The following is a 16,653-nucleotide window of genomic DNA, read 5'->3' as shown; positions in this document are numbered from 1 at the left end:
TCGCACTAAACAGTAACACCACTACCACCGCTAAGTGATACTCCTTATTCATTACTCCCTCCTCAGTACCACTACATTCACATAGTAAATCCTACTCAATAACAAAAACAACAACAACAACACTCACTCGTTACACTCACTAATACACTGTCATTATGGTCGAACTCACAGACTTTCAACGTCAAGAAAAAGTCGGTGAAGGTACATATGGAGTCGTCTATAAAGCTCTTGATACCCGTCACAATAATCGAGTAGTGGCACTTAAAAAGATTAGATTGGAATCAGAAGATGAAGGAGTTCCATCCACTGCTATTCGAGAAATCTCTTTATTAAAAGAAATGAGAGATGATAATATCGTTAGACTTTATGATATAATTCATTCTGATTCTCATAAATTATATCTTGTATTTGAATTTCTTGATTTAGATTTAAAAAAATATATGGAATCTATTCCTCAAGGAGTTGGATTAGGAGCTAATATGGTTAAAAGATTTATGAATCAATTAATTAAAGGAATTAAACATTGTCATAGTCATCGAGTTCTTCATCGAGATTTAAAACCTCAAAATTTATTAATTGATAAAGAAGGGAATTTAAAATTAGCTGATTTTGGTTTAGCAAGAGCCTTTGGAGTTCCATTAAGAGCTTATACTCATGAAGTAGTAACTTTATGGTATAGAGCTCCTGAAATTTTATTAGGGGGTAAACAATATTCTACTGGTGTTGATATGTGGTCAGTAGGATGTATTTTTGCAGAAATGTGTAATAGAAAACCTTTATTCCCAGGAGATTCTGAAATTGATGAAATCTTTAGAATTTTTAGAATTTTAGGAACTCCAACTGAAGATATTTGGCCTGATGTATCTTATTTACCTGATTTTAAACCTACATTTCCTAAATGGTCTAAAAAGAATTTGGCTGATTATGTTCCTACATTAGATCTGGATGGTGTTGATTTATTAGAGCAATTATTGGTTTATGATCCTAGTGGAAGAATTAGTGCTAAACGTGCTTTAGTTCATCCTTATTTCCAAGAAGATGATACTAATGTTAATAACGTTAATACTACTAATACTACTAATAATAACAATAATAATAGTACGACATCAGCTAATACTGCTAGTAACTCCAGTTCTAAGAATGATGGAGATAATTATGATAATTATTCTAGATCCATTAATATGGGTTAATTATAATAATTATAATTAATGCTACTTTGACTCTCATTCATTTTAAATTTCAATTCTCTTATCCCATTTTTCAGTCCTATTTAAAGACTTCATATACATCGTGTTTGGAAATTTATCGTAACTTACTTATATTAATAACCCTATATAATCGTATTAAATAATTGTACTTCCTGTACTTGTGAATTATCACTTAAAACCCAAAATAAATTAAAATGCATAATAGAATGAATGTGCTGATAGTATAGCCGAAATGAAGTTGTGTGGTATGAGACTGCATGTGTGTTTCAGTAGTTGTCATTGTAGCAGACTGTGTTGTAGTGAGTGTCGTAGCAGACTGTGTTGTAGTGAGTGTCGTAGCAGACTGTGTTGTAGTGAGTGTTGGAGTAGACTGTGTTGGAGTAGACTGTGTTGTAGAAGACTGTGTTGTAGAAGACTGTGTTGTAGGATGTGTCGTGGACAGTGCTGCGGCAAGTGCTGTAGCAATCAATGCTGTAGTACTCAATGCAGTTGACTCGTATTTAATCTTTGTTCTGCCCCGGTAGCTAGCACTATGTGGAAGCACAGGCGTTACTGATCTCATAGGTATTTCTGACCTTAAAGGAGTCACTGACCTAGATCTTACAGGAGTGGATGATCTTGATCTCACTCCTCTGAGTTTGTTCGTCAACCCCAGGCTGTTCGAACTTATCTCAAACGAAGTCAGTGAGTTCCTATCTTGTGGTGGAGAGATCGAGAGTCTATTGATGATCCTCAAGTCATTTTCATTTAGTACCGACTGGACTACATTGAGTGGCACCTTATCATATGTATTGGTTGCTGTTTTCTTGGTGGGTACAGTACTTGCACTCTGACATTCCTCAATGTAATTATTCATGAGTTTTATTCGTCTTAACAATGCTTCGTTGCTGTTTGTCAACAGTCCCAAAAGAGCCAAAGTCTGTTCATTCTTACTTCGGAGAACAGCAACACTATCATCCATATTGTTAAATTTATCTGACACATCCGTATGAATCAGTACTATATTCACCAATGCTTTCTTAATGCTATTGTGATTTTCTTCTGTGTCGGTATCGTCAGTGTCTTCTTCTTCTTCTTTCTCACCTCCATGTATCCGTATAGATGATTTCTTAAATTCAGCCATATCCTCTGTTTTAACTGTCATCAACATCTCACTGTCCGTATCCACAAGAGATGGTAAACTATGCATAGACTCCATTAATGATGCTGTGTCATCGTAGTCATCTGCGTCCATCTCTTCTTCTTCTTCTTCTTCTTCATCGTCCACTACATCTACCATCTCCATAGAGCCCATAGACTCCATATTTCCCTTACCACTAACATAGTGGTCCTGTCTATACAACATATTCATACTCATAGCGTCACTATGATTAAATTTTTGAGTAAATTTCTCTCTTTCACTATGCTCATACATGCCACCACATACTTCATGATTGTTGGGTATTATGGGTGCAATTGCCATAAGTGAACTGTTGGGTCTATCAAACGGTTTGAAATTTGGGTATATCACGGTTCCACGTGCACACTACCCTGATACTATACCGAAGATATATATAAATTAATGCTTATGGCTATAGCTTAAAATAAAGAGTATATCTTATAGGTTTTGGGTGTTAAAATCTGATCACCAATTTTGTTATTAAAATGGTGGATCCACGACATATAGTAGGGCCAAATTGGGAAAAGTAATTAAAACCTGTAAAAAATTTAATAGATTTGAATATATTTTGTTTACAGGTTATAAGTTATAACGTAAAGTCACGAAAAGAGTTTGTGAAAATTGAAAATTGCACTACTCCTCTAGTAGCAAGTACTACTGGAAACTGGAAACTGGAAACCAAGCTAACTATCCCAAGGATCATAACTAATAGCATAGTAAATAGATAATGTCTGATTCTGCAGGCTCAGGAGAAAGTGACGGTTACTACGGATATGGACAGTATGCCGGAGATGAGTCGTACTATAATAACAATAACTATAGAGGAGGTTATAGAGGAAGAGGTGATCGAAGAGGTGGATCATCATATCGAGGAAGAGGACGAGGATACGATTATAATAATGGATACTCGTCGTATAGAGGAGGGTACAGACACTCGTCATATAGTGGTAGAAACACTTCCACTTATATAGCACCAGGAGCTCGAGATACTCATACCCGAGATACTCATGCTCGAGAAGGTCATACCCGAGATGAATCAGAAGGTATAAAAGAAGACAGTCATTATGGTGAAGAAGAAGGTTATGACGGTTATCGAGGCAATAACTATAGGGGTTCGTATCGTGGAGGAAGAGATATTAGTGGTAGAGGTAGAGGTGGATCTACATACCATTATAGAGCCAGTACAGGAGGCATTAGGGAAGGATATTCACATGATACTTATAGTAAGGAAAGTTCCAACTCATCAAGTGGTACTCCTATCCATGCAAGAGACACTTCTGTATCTACGGCCAAAACATTCAATAATCCATGGATAGGGATTCTCCAAATAGACTCAGAAACGACTCAGGACTCATTAGAGAAAAATTATAACGACTTGAAGAAAGTCAACAAAGACATAGACCAGTTACAAAAGATACGATTGGAGTTGGAAAACAGTGTAAATTTCTTAGACAATCAACTTGAAAGAGAGGCATTGAATGTTCAGCTCACCAATGAGAAGCTTGAGGAGTTTGCCTACTTATAGGGTATCTGTATGAATATGTATAATAGGGCTGTACTTTATAGTGTACATAGTGTACATAGTGTATATAGTGTACTTTATATTGAACTTAATAATGTATGTATTAGTTCGTGTATGTTAGCGTTCTACCGAATTAGAAGGACTACGTTTAGTTATACTAGCAGATTCACAGATATATCAAATCAGTTCAGTGAATTAAGGGAATCTTCGGATGCATGCCTATATAAAGAAAAGTAACTTTATTTATAAATGTAGCTTAACTCCTATGTGGAAATATGGCGTATAAATATTTAGCCCATTCCCACCTTATTTATTTTCCCCACAATTTCTCCTCAGAAAATTGATGCAAAAGGAATAAATATTTTCCGTCATAATATTACTATGCAAATTTATCGTTATCTTCTAAGTGATATACAACAAGGCCTAATCGCTTAACGTCAATGGACGGATTTAGAATAATAATATGAATTTAACGAAATATCTTTCAAAAAAGGAGATTTAAATGCGTAAATTAATTTAAGTTTTTAAATCTCCGATTTTGACCTAAATATATAAATATCGTAAGATTCAACCTAATTTTATATGAGAAGTATTTAAATATGATAATATTACATAACCATAAACAAATATTTATTTTACATATATATATACAAAATGGTAACAAGTGGTGCTATTGTCTCTTATAGTTCTAATGATGGCAATCTCAATTGGAAGTATGAATCTAATGTTAGTGTTCGAGAAGAATTAGGAGAGCATGAAGTTTTAGTTGATATGACTTCGGTTGGGCTCTGTCATACTGATATTACATTTGGAAAGATTGGAGATTCTCCAAAAATCTTAGGTCATGAAGGTACTGGTAATGTTATTAAAATTGGTTCAAAAGTTACAAATGCTAAAGTTGGAGATCCTGTTCTTCTTTCTTTCTCCTCTTGTAATAATTGTAAACCTTGTAAACATGTTCCAGGTTTTTGTACAACATTCAACGAAATCAATTTTGGACTTTCGAATGATGTTTTTACATTAAATGATCAAAAGATAGACGGTAAATTCTTCGGTCAATCGTCTTTTTCTAAAAAATCAGTTGTAAACGAATCAAGCATTGTTAATGTCAAAGACTTAAATCTTGATGCTGAAACTTTACAAAAATTTGGTCCTTTGGGTTGTGGGTTTCTCACAGGTTCCGGTGCAGTTTATAAAGCTGGAGCTGCAAAAAAAGGTGAAAGTTGTGTAGTATATGGTCTTGGAGGTGTTGGGTTGGCAGGTATTATGGCTGCAAAGATTGCTGGATGTTATCCAATCATTGGGGTTGATATTAATGATAAAAAGTTAGAACTTTCTAAAGAATTAGGAGCAACCCATATCGTTAAAGCAGGTAATGATAAAGAAGTTCATGATAAGATTTTTGAAATTACTGATGGTGGTGCTGATGTTTCACTTGAAAGTATTGGAGGTCCTAAATTTGTTCAAGCTGCTATAGATAATGCGGCAAATTTTGGTAGAATTGTATTTGTTGGTTTTGGAGGGTTTGAAGATATTATTCAAGTAAAGTCATTTGATTTTATGAGTACTGGTAAAACTTTAATTGGATGTGTTGAAGGTAATTCACGTCCTCAAGAATTTATACCTCAATTAATTGAATGGCATTCACAAGGTTTATTCCCCATTGAAAAATTAGAGACATTCTACAAAATTGAAGATTTTAATAAGGCATTAGCTGATATGAAAACAGGTACCACCACCAAGGCTATTCTTACTTTTTAAATGTTTGTAGTGTAGATTATAATAGATGTCATATAATAAATAAATGTATTGAAGAACAAAAATTTTGCAACTATACAGTGTACTTTATAGTAAGGATCTTGTATACTAAATATGGGACCCGCGCGACCACAATGCTCCACATTTAAATAACAAAACCAAAAATTTTCACTATTACTATTTTCTACTATACCTAATTGCTTATTGATAAAACCAACCATGTCTGTAGATCAATTGGTAGCACACGTGTCAGAATGCTCGATCACTAAATACGCCATTTATGGTGCATTATTAGTTGGAGTTTTCAAACTCACTTTTCTTGCTTTGAACACCTTAGCCCTCATCTTTGACTTATTCATTTTACCACCTGTTGATTTTAAAAAGTATGGAGCCAAAAAAGGTAATTGGGCAGTGGTTACAGGAGCTTCCGACGGAATTGGGAAAGAATATGCTTTACAATTAGCTGCTAAAGGTTTAAATATTGTATTGATATCCAGAACTCAAAGTAAATTAGAATTGATTGCTGCGGATATTACTTCAAAGTATAAGGTTGAAGTTAAAATAATTGCATTTGATGCATCTACTGATGATGTGTCTAATTATGAAGCTATTTCTCAAGTTATTGCTGATTTACCAGTTACCGTATTAGTTAATAATGTTGGTCAATCTCATTCAATCCCTGTCCCTTTCTTAGAAACTGAAGATAAAGAATTAAGAGATATCATTACTATCAATAATACTGCTACTTTGAAGATTACTCAAGTAGTTGCACCTATTATTGCAGCTACTGTTAGTAAATCAAATAAGAAAACTAGAGGATTAATCTTAACTATGGGATCCTTCGGAGGTTTATTACCCACCCCATATTTAGCAACTTATTCAGGATCTAAGGCTTTCTTACAAGCATGGTCAGCTGCATTAGCAGGAGAATTAAAACCACAAGGAATTGATGTTGAATTAATTGTATCATACTTGGTAACTTCAGCCATGTCTAAAATTAGAAAGACATCATTAGCTATTCCAAATCCTAAACAATTTGTAAAATCTACATTAAGAGGTATTGGACGTCGTAATGGAGCTCAAGAAAGATATGCTACAAACACTCCATATTGGGCACATGCTATAATGCATTTTGCTATTGATCAAACTGTTGGAGTATACTCCAAGATTGCTAATAAGCTCAATTTTGATATGCACAAGAGCATTAGAGTTAGAGCTCTTAAGAGAGCTGCTCGTTTAGCCTCTGAAAAGAAGGAATAAACAATGAATGAATAGTATTAGTATTGTTCTTATTATTATTATTATTCTTATTGTATAGTACTATTCTTATAGGAGTTATTATAATAACTAATAGCAACTGTTGCTGTTAATGTTAACTATGGGGAGAGAGTAGGTCACGTGCATAGAAAATTCTAGAAGCGTCTCGAAATTTTTCACCCACAAATATAAAGACAGTTCCAAGCACACTATATATATAAATCAGTAACAATTAACCAGTAACCAGTAAAAGTTATTAAATAATAACTAGTAGAAATAATCAGCAATATGGTCAAAGACAAAAAGCTCTATGACTTATTGGGCGTATCACCATCAGCTGACGAAAATGAAATTAAGAAGGGATATAGAAAGGCAGCCTTAAAGTATCATCCTGATAAGCCAACAGGAGATACTGAAAAATTCAAGGAGATTTCTGAAGCATTTGATATTTTATCTGATTCAAATAAACGACAAGTATATGATGATTATGGATTAGATGCAGCACGTGGAAATGCACCAGCAGGTAATCCATTTGAAAATGCTGGAGGTCATCCATTTGGTGGAGCAGGAGGTGGACATGGAGGATTTAGATCAGGAGGATTTACTAATGCCGATGCATTTAATATCTTTTCTCAAATGGGAGGTTTTGGTATGGGAGGAGATGATGGATTCGGATTTGGATCTCATGGAGGATTTGGAGGAGGAAGTCAATTCCATTCAACTGGTGGTAGTCCATTTGGAGGATTTGGTGGAGGTATGCCAGGAGGATTTGGTGGAGGAGGTCAAGCACCTCGTCGTCGTGAACCAGATACTGTAACAATGCAATTGCCTGTATCATTAGAAGATTTATTTAATGGAAGTCTTAAGAAAATGAAATTGAATAGAAAGGGAGTCACTGGATCAAAAGAAAGTAAAGTATTAGAAATACAACTTAGACCAGGTTGGAAAGCTGGTACTAAAATTAATTTTGCTAATGAAGGTGATTATCAAGAAGAAGCTGGAGCTAGACAAACCATTCAATTTGTCTTGGAAGAAAAACCTCATGCTACATTTAAAAGAGACGGTAATAATTTAAAGATGGACTTGCATTTAAGTTTTAAAGAATCATTATGTGGATTCAGTAGAGAAGTTACTACTATTGATGGTAGAAGAATCCCCTTGAATAGATCACAACCTGTTCAACCAAATACTTCAACTACATACCCTGGTTTAGGTATGCCAATTAGTAAACTGCCAGGACAAAGAGGTGACTTGGAAATTGTATTTAAAGTCGATTATCCTATCTCATTAACTGCTGATCAAAAGCAAATCATTCAGCAATACTTTTAAGTATTGTTAACTACGCATAATTACAACTCAACTCATAACTATCACGATGGCATTGCCAGTTTTAACGACATTTTTGCTTTTGCTCTTCTAGATATATTTTAAATTGGTTTCCGTTCCGTTCATTTCCGTCTTTTTATAATCGATACATTTATATATATATTATATAGCCCTGTACATTAGTGATTCGTTTGAATCCCACAAATATAAATCTTCTATTTTGAGTATCTTAGCGCGAGTAAAGTTATTACTGGTAATGGTAGTGTCCTGAGCTCAATATCACCACTCGTTGAGTTGCCCTCTTAACTATGGAGTTATAACTAACTAAGTGCTATTCTAATAAATCATAATAATAACATATAATAATATATAATAATATATAATAATAAATGTCGGTCATCTTAGCGTCGGCGGGATACGACCATACTATCCGGTTTTGGGATGCATTGACGGGAGTTTGTTCCCGAACCATTCAACATACTGATTCACAAGTTAATCGATTAGAAATTACTTCCGATAAACGATTCTTAGCAGCCGCAGGGAACTTATATGTAAGACTTTATGATATACGACAAACAGGTAGTTCTGGTAATGCCACTGCACAAGCTTCAGCTACTAATAATGGTGGAGGTACTAATGATAGTCATGGAAATCATAATAGTAATAATAATAATCCAGCTATGACATTTGAAGGTCATACAAATAATGTGACATCACTTGCATTTCAAATAGAAAATAAATGGATGGTAACATCTCTGGAAGATGGGACTGTTAAAGTATGGGATGTTCGATCTCCATCAGTTCAAAGATCATATAAACATCATTCACCAGTTAATGAAGTAGTTATTCATCCAAATCAAGGAGAATTAATAAGTTGTGATCAAGATGGAAACATTCGAATTTGGGATTTAGGAGAAAATCAATGTACTCATCATTTAATTCCAGAAGATGATGTACCATTAAATTCATTATCAGTTGCCAGTGATGGTTCAATGTTAGTAGCCGGAAATAATAAGGGTAATTGTTATGTATGGAAAATGCAAAGTCAACGTGATATAACTTCTTTAACTCCCGTAACTAAATTTAGATCTCATCTGAAATATATTACTAGAGTTTTATTACTGACGGATATAAAACATTTAGCAACTTGTTCGGCTGATCATACGGCTCGAATTTGGTCGACTGAAAATAATTTTAATCTTGAAACCACTCTTCAAGGTCATCAAAGATGGGTTTGGGATTGTGCATTTAGTGCTGATAGTGCCTATTTGGTTACTGCCTGTTCTGATCATTATGTTCGATTATGGGATTTATCAAATAGTGAAACTGTAAGACAATATAATGGTCATCATAAGGGAGCTGTATGTGTAGCATTAAATGATGTTTAGATAAGAGCAGTAACACTATGATATCGGCACATTTTCTACTAGTATAAATAGCTACAATTACATACTATCAATACAACTATACACTCAACTCACATCTACTGAATCTCCTCAATATACTTACTGTATAATTGATTAATAGGAGAAAATAATACGGCTCTTTGCCCATCGGCAAGACAAAGTTTAATAGAAAACTTTTCAAAATAAAACTTGTGATGAATATTGGCAAAATTGAATAATTTTAATAAAGAATTAAAGAACATTTCTTCTTCATAGAGCCTTGGAATCCATGGTAATGGATTACAAGCAAGTTTATTAAGTACTTTCAATTGTTTTATAGCTCCAATCATTTCATCAACTGTTCTTTCAGAATATATAGCATACGTTTCAATAGCTTGTAAATAAAAGAATAGTGAACATCTAATAAGAGTACTATAGAGAAGATTAGTATTAGGAATCCAATCTTTTAAAATCTTGGGAATTTCTTTCTCTTTCTCTCTATCTTTATTAATAAATATAGCAACTAATACATTCATAGTAGCATGACCAAGTTTCATAAATAATGAATTACCAATATTCATCAGTTTTGTTATATCACCAGGTATTGAAACTAAGAAAATTCTTTGTAATTCAAGTTTTAAATGAAAAGATCTTGTATAAATTTCCTTTCCATTAATCGATTTTATACCAATTGGATAAGGAAATTGATTAGCTGAAAGATTAGTTATAAATATACTTATTGGGAAACAAAAACTTGGGACAATTCCTTGTTTAATTAATATTTCAATAATAGAATAAATTATAGGAACTCGTTGAGGATTAATTTCAAATCCATGAACTTTTTCTAAAAATAATTCCGATAATTGATGTTCAGACACTGCCAAACGTCTAATTTCTTGTAGAAAGGGTAACATAATTTCTTTAAATTGATCAATTGAAGTTATTTCTATTTCCGGATCATCAGTAGTTAATAACATGGCTAATAATAATTGATGTAATAATTTACTTTCATTATAAATTGGTGTGGGGATGATTGCTCCACATGATTTGCATCCATAAAGTTGATCACTTTCATTTTCACTTTGATCAAAACAATTTGAAAAATTTAAACATTGAATATATACTTCACAATACGGACAACAATACGAAAAGAACCAATCATACTTTCTCTTCTTACATAAAGGACATTTACAATCAAAAAAGAATCGATTCTTTAAATCTAATTGTCGTAATTGTTTAGGAATTGATGTAAAACAGTAATTAGTTGTAATTTCTTGACCCGATTTCAAATCACTAATACAAACTAAACTAAGCATTTGATCTCTATCATCTGATACTGCCACCGTATTAGGTAAACAGCTATGATTAATTAAAGAAAAAGTAGGATCTAAACATATTCCAATTGGTTCATGTAATCGATTAATAAGTAAATTGAAATTAACACAACAAATACATCCTAAATTAAAGATTCTATCAATTAATTCATCCGCTACACTTTCAAAATAGATCGGAATTATTAATCTAATAGTTTCAGATAAATACGTACAAATCCCCGACATTTGTTCATAAGTTTTAGTCGTATTAATTTCATGTTTATGACTAGTAAGACTCATAATTTGTTTATAATAATCAGGATTAATCAAACAATTTATAAAGATTCTAAGGATTATTATGAATATTTCATTGTTAAGCGCATGTGACGATGCCAGAGGATCATTCTGAATGATTGTATCTAAGATTAATTGTTGATATTCAAACATTCCACTAACATTAAGCATTCTGTCAGTAAATTTAAATTGACAGCCATTTCTTCTTCTTTCACTATCATACACTTTAGATATAGGACAGAATGTAAATATGGTTTTATAAGTTTCGATATCTCGCGTGACTCTTACTCCTCTTTGACTTGGACCCTTAGTAGTATTGAAGGCTTCGATTATTCCACTGGATTGAATACTACTATATAGTCTAGTACTATCCGGTTGATTGGCTACAAAGCGCTTCAAGTCATATAGAAAGCGTTCTAGAACACTTAGAGACGATGATTGATGACTGGGAGTCTTCTTCAATACAGGCACTAATTCCATAGTGGATTTGGATGGTTAGGTGGGGGATAAGTTAGGAAAAGTTTAGAGGGATTAGTGGGTGTATTTATAGGTATACACAGAGAGCCTGGTAGCGCACATCCCCCCTCCCTCCCCACTCTGATACATAATAGTGATACATAATAGTGATACATAATAAGAGATAATACATAATAGTAATATGCAATAATAATATGCAATACATAATAATAATATACAATACATAATAATAATAGTAATACATAATAATAATATACAATACATAATAATTCGCAATACAGAATAATAATAATATTAATAACAATAATAATATGCAATGGGTATATATTTTATTTTATTTATACAAGACAAACTACACCTTCACGACAATATATCATTGACGGTAGGTTCGTATTTCAAGACTATCTCGGAAGAGAACTCGGGCGCCATTTCATCACTGCCATAGTTGCCATCGAGTAAGTCTACAACACCGGTAGACATGTTGGCTTCCAAGTTACTCAAGTCATAGTGAGAGGATCCTGTTGCATCCATATTGCTATGACTATGATGCTGTTTGGGTTCATGGGTCAGTGGCTCATTTCCACCGGAAACTCCTGCCAAGTTACCTCCAAAGTGGCCATGTCCTTGTCCTTGTCCTTGTCCTCCTTGACTATGACTATGTCCTTGACTTGGATCTTGTCCCTGACCATGTCCTTCACTTGCATCTTGTCCTTGTCCATGTCCTTGTCCACCTTCTTGATCACTACCTGATGATGAAGAAGATATGGCACCAGGCTTAAACTCATCCTGAAAGAAACCTCCGAGTTCCAAACACCATATAAGGTATTCATCTACCCAACATCTAAAGATCCACCACGCTCCAAATCCCTTACCTGAATCTTCATCAGTTCTATTGGAGTGTAAACTAATTTCTCTCAAACAAGTAGTCAAGAGATTACAAGTTAATAATATGATTAATCTTGGATTTGTGCCAGGGAATTTGCCAGGCAATTCAGCAATATATGAGCTGAATTTATGCATAATTTGATCAAGACTCATCCTTTTAAGTCTTTCATGCTCTTCAGAGGTGAACACTTGTTGTGTAGGTACCGGTTCACCTTCATAACGTAATAATCGTAAGAAATCTTCTGAAAGTATCGATAATAATTTCGAGGTATTGGTATCATTACATGGTAATTCATGTAATACAATCTCATTAATATCTAATTTTAACCAATCCTTAATCATAGCTTCCTTTTGAATTGGTTCAGTTAAAATTCTTGATGCTGCTTGTCCCGTGACAATGATTTTAACTAACCGATTTAAAATATTTACAAAATGTTTAGCTAATTTTAATTTCATAATTACAAACGTTTTGGATGCCTTCAAATTAATTAAATTATTAGTCATTGTATTAACAAATCCCGAAGAGATTTGACGCAATTGTCCAATAACTTCTTGTGGTATACCAAATTGAAGTTGTAATTTTGCCAACATTCGAATCATTCTTTTATACATAATTACATCACAAAGTTTAACCCATTCTAATAGTGAATCACTAGTATATAATTTTAATACTGGAGTAGTTAAAATACTATTAAAACTAGCAAAACTACCAAAGAATAATTTTAATTTCATAAATCGAAGGGATTCAAACAATGTGTTGATGTGAACTTTATATAGTGAATAAAGGGTATCAGCAAGATCGATATCTGCTTCAGCAGGTAAGTATGGATAAATTGAAGGTAATTCTAATTTAACATTTGGATTAGAAATTCCTGAATCATTCAGATTAAGTAAATCCACAATGTTTGGAACATGCATAAGATGAGATACCAGAGGTAATTGATGACCAATTGTTCCAGAAAAGGCAATAGATGGAGAATTTATTGGAGTATATGATGGAGTACGTAAATGTGATACTGGTACTGGAGTATCTTCAAATGATATTGAAGAATTAGATGATGAAATTGGTGAAGCATCATGTCTACCTCCACTTGATAAATCTCCAAGTAATGTCCGACTTCTTGAATATGAATGATGAGGTTGAGGAGTCTGAGTTGGCATTTCATAATTTTGATCTGATTTCAATTTGATTCCACAATAATGATACTTGGATTGACCTCTCATACCTAATCTTCTAGTTTTTAAATCAGGATATAAGATCCGAACTAATTTACCAAAACTTGCTGGAGATAATGGAGTAATTTCATTATCAGCACACATTCCACTATATCTAGCATAAATTCTATTTCTAGGTACAACAGCGGTGGGTGAAGCTTCACATGATTTAAGTAACCATACCATACCTAATAATTGTCGTTGACGTTCCTTCATTTCTTTAACTCGTTGAATTTCAGTTTTACTTTGAGGATTATTTGGTGGAGGAGTTGTTGCTTCTTCTGCTTCTAATCGTTTAATGCGGATTGATAATTCAAGTAATGAAGTATCTAAAGTATCATATGCCAATTGTTTCAATTCATTATCTCCTTTATCACCAGGTAAGCCATGATCTGCTTTTCTAGCTCTCTTTTTCTTGTGAGGAGGTTCTGATGGTTCATCAGATTCAGCATGTTGCAGAAATGTTTGACCAAATTGAGAAAATTGCAGTTGTTGACGAGGAGGATAACCTTCTGAAGTACTTTGATGTTGTTGTGAGGAACTAGTAGGATGACTTTGAGATGAAGATCCTTCCTGAAATAATTGATATTGAGGAATATTTTGAGGTTGAGAGCCGTAGCGCTCATGCAGTTGAGGATTTTGAGGCGTAAAATCATATTGATAGTACGATGCTGACGATTGATGATGCAATTGTGAAGGTTGTTGTTGTTGTTGTTGTTGACCTTGTTGATGCGGTAGTATGGCCTGTTGAGGAGATGACTGTGATTGCAAATGTGGAGATTGTTGTTGACCAAATAAAAATGGTTGAGATTGTTGTTGAGATCCATAATAACCAGACAGTACACCAGTCAGTTCTTGTTTGACATATGGTGATGTTTGTAATTCCGATTTTATATATGGAGATGCCTGTAATTGTTGCAGTTGAAGTGGTATGCGCTGCTGATGAGATGGGTGCGAAATATTAAATTGACTCACACTGGGTTGTTGAGGCGTATTTAAGCCATATTGATGCTGGTACCGTTGTTGTTGGTCAGCACTATCGGATGGATTTTGATCCTGTTGGTGTTCTTGATTTGGATCCATTAAGATTTATTATTTTGAGTATAGCAATTTTATTAAATTATTAAATGTAGTAGTAGTAGTAATAGTAGTTCCAATTTCCCAATGATTTTGCAATAACCGAATTAGTGGTATAAAAATGGCCCAATAAATAGTAAATTAGTAAAGTTATCCTTAAGTTAAACCAGATATGTAGTAGTAATAGTAGTAAAGGTATGGAAATAATAAAAAGCTCTATGAAAGTGATCCCACTGAAAATAAATAACAGTAATTAATAAAAAAACGTCTATAAAAATTGTTAATGATAGCAATAATGATATTTATAAAAAAAACAGTCTTTTGGGGGTATGATAGTTTGGGATAAAATTAAATACTAAGTGGGCTGAATCTACTAGTTAAGCCAGATGTATATGCTTATAAAATATGATGGATATAAATAGCTTTGCAAGTAATGAAGGTAATTATTTTATGAAATGTACAAAGCAAATATGATGTTTCTTTTTCTTGTTCATGTATGGCATCTAGCTGGACATATCGTGGAGGGTAAGTTAAACCTTTTTTTTAAAATAGTTGGTGCTTGTGTCTGATTTAGTCTGACAAAAAAGGGGGTATACGGATATTTTAAGTAATAAATGACAAATGTGGGTAAATACTCACTGGGCCTTTATATAGGTATTAGTCCGATAGTAGTGGTTGGTGTAATGTGGGTCGTAAGATCAAAAAGTGTTTAATTCAAACAAACTTCTCGGAGATCAGATCACAAAACTTCTAAGCGATGATGCTTGCAATTTTTGATGTTGCAACCTGCCAATAATGTAGACGCCGAGATTAATAACCAGTATGTGAGTCCCAAAGGAGTAATACTAACTTTCTCAATTAATATTAAGCCTATTTTACCTAGTATTGCAATTGTATACTAAGGTTTGCTAAAAAAAATAGACTGTTAAAAAATTTTATAGCCCTAAAAAAATATATGCTAAGTGGTGGGTGCTGTACTTAGCAATTGCGTTTGATTTGGATAATTTGTGGATGTGAATAAGTTATTAATAGGATATGGGTAGTAGATTAAAATTCCTGAATTTGGTTATAGTAATGAGTATGATTTTTGGGGGAAATTTAGGAATTTATGAAATGACTGGTTAGTACCAGAAATAGAAGAGTTCCTGACAAACTTATATAGAGAGAGGTGGGCCTGACAGTAGTTAAAATTTACTAGGAAAAAATATTTAACAAAGGTTTTTAGGGTTAGTTGTGTGCAGGCGCAGGCCTGGGCTGTGAGATGTATACAAAGTAAGGTCAAGAATAAGGAGCGAAGAACGGTAGGGGAATGCCGATGACTTGAATGGGGATATACGGAGAGTGATGACGTGAGCCAAAAGTTAGTAATTTATTCATTGTTGAGACCTGAATCAGCCAGGACCTGACTGTTTTTGTTGTGTTGCTTCAAGACTAATGTGGTAATCTCGCTTCCCAAAACGGAAGTGTAATGGCATGTCATGAACTGACAATCCTCTCCAGTACGTTAAATGTCTGAATTTAAGTGTATTGTAGCTCTCTCTGTTATTTGTATGGCTATTGATTGCATTGAAATGGGGGAAGTGAATTATTGCAAATCTGTTAGTTGCTGCAGCCAGATGTGGGTCTCGTTTAATTATGAAAACGATCTGCTGCACACCAAGTCTCAACCCCCTTTAATATCGTGTGTTCATTCGTGGGACATATTTTTAGCTCACGGTTCAATATGTAGATCAGAGCCTTAATTGGATGCAGAAGAGTATTAGATGATTGGTATCTA

The 16,653-nt window shown here is 33.7% G+C and overlaps 9 protein-coding genes across 9 annotated transcripts; 6 read left to right on the top strand and 3 right to left on the bottom strand. All coding sequences in view use genetic code 12, as the record gives it.

Moving 5' to 3' along the window:
- Positions 1-155: 155 nt before the first annotated feature.
- Positions 156-1,190, top strand: CDC28 (cyclin-dependent serine/threonine-protein kinase; the record flags this gene model as incomplete). The annotated part of the gene is made up of 1 exon (XM_064883042.1): positions 156-1,190. The coding sequence occupies one exon, from the start codon at positions 156-158 to the stop codon at positions 1,188-1,190; it is 1,035 nt and encodes a 344-aa protein (XP_064737411.1).
- A 95-nt stretch (positions 1,191-1,285) lies between these two features.
- Positions 1,286-2,915, bottom strand: RJT21DRAFT_47897 (uncharacterized protein). The gene has a single exon (XM_064884732.1). It carries the CDS (start codon positions 2,668-2,670, stop codon positions 1,381-1,383), a length of 1,290 nt encoding a protein of 429 aa, XP_064737410.1. The 5' UTR covers positions 2,671-2,915; the 3' UTR covers positions 1,286-1,380.
- Position 2,916: 1 nt separating this feature from the next.
- On the top strand, positions 2,917-4,317 carry RJT21DRAFT_47912 (uncharacterized protein). The gene is made up of 2 exons (XM_064884733.1): positions 2,917-3,209; positions 3,246-4,317. The coding sequence occupies exons 1-2, from the start codon at positions 3,095-3,097 to the stop codon at positions 3,890-3,892; spliced, it is 762 nt and encodes a 253-aa protein (XP_064737409.1). The 5' UTR covers positions 2,917-3,094; the 3' UTR covers positions 3,893-4,317.
- Positions 4,318-4,660: 343 nt separating this feature from the next.
- RJT21DRAFT_87666 (alcohol dehydrogenase) lies at positions 4,661-5,650 on the top strand (the record flags this gene model as incomplete). The annotated part of the gene is made up of 1 exon (XM_064885533.1): positions 4,661-5,650. One exon carries the CDS (start codon positions 4,661-4,663, stop codon positions 5,648-5,650), a length of 990 nt encoding a protein of 329 aa, XP_064737408.1.
- A 131-nt stretch (positions 5,651-5,781) lies between these two features.
- On the top strand, positions 5,782-7,113 carry RJT21DRAFT_121921 (ketoreductase). The gene has a single exon (XM_064882245.1). It carries the CDS (start codon positions 5,867-5,869, stop codon positions 6,905-6,907), a length of 1,041 nt encoding a protein of 346 aa, XP_064737407.1. The 5' UTR covers positions 5,782-5,866; the 3' UTR covers positions 6,908-7,113.
- Positions 7,114-8,562, top strand: SIS1 (type II HSP40 co-chaperone). The gene has a single exon (XM_064882244.1). It carries the CDS (start codon positions 7,193-7,195, stop codon positions 8,231-8,233), a length of 1,041 nt encoding a protein of 346 aa, XP_064737406.1. The 5' UTR covers positions 7,114-7,192; the 3' UTR covers positions 8,234-8,562.
- On the top strand, positions 8,427-9,666 carry RJT21DRAFT_47882 (TOR complex subunit). Its single transcript, XM_064884731.1, has one exon. It carries the CDS (start codon positions 8,620-8,622, stop codon positions 9,616-9,618), a length of 999 nt encoding a protein of 332 aa, XP_064737405.1. The 5' UTR covers positions 8,427-8,619; the 3' UTR covers positions 9,619-9,666.
- A 47-nt stretch (positions 9,667-9,713) lies between these two features.
- RJT21DRAFT_115328 (uncharacterized protein) lies at positions 9,714-11,702 on the bottom strand (the record flags this gene model as incomplete). The annotated part of the gene is made up of 1 exon (XM_064880335.1): positions 9,714-11,702. One exon carries the CDS (start codon positions 11,700-11,702, stop codon positions 9,714-9,716), a length of 1,989 nt encoding a protein of 662 aa, XP_064737404.1.
- Positions 11,703-12,059: 357 nt separating this feature from the next.
- On the bottom strand, positions 12,060-14,222 carry RFX1 (Rfx1p; the record flags this gene model as incomplete). Its single annotated transcript, XM_064885497.1, has 2 exons — positions 12,060-12,732; positions 12,772-14,222. Coding segments are annotated over 2 exons (2,124 nt in total), but the record flags the coding sequence as incomplete, so codon positions are not given.
- Positions 14,223-16,653: the final 2,431 nt, after the last annotated feature.

Source organism: Scheffersomyces amazonensis, assembly GCF_036850825.1.
Source record: "Scheffersomyces amazonensis strain UFMG-HMD-26.3 chromosome Unknown RJT21scaffold_5, whole genome shotgun sequence".
NCBI classification, from domain to species: domain Eukaryota; kingdom Fungi; phylum Ascomycota; class Pichiomycetes; order Serinales; family Debaryomycetaceae; genus Scheffersomyces; species Scheffersomyces amazonensis.
This window is presented reverse-complemented; position numbering and strand designations above follow the sequence as displayed.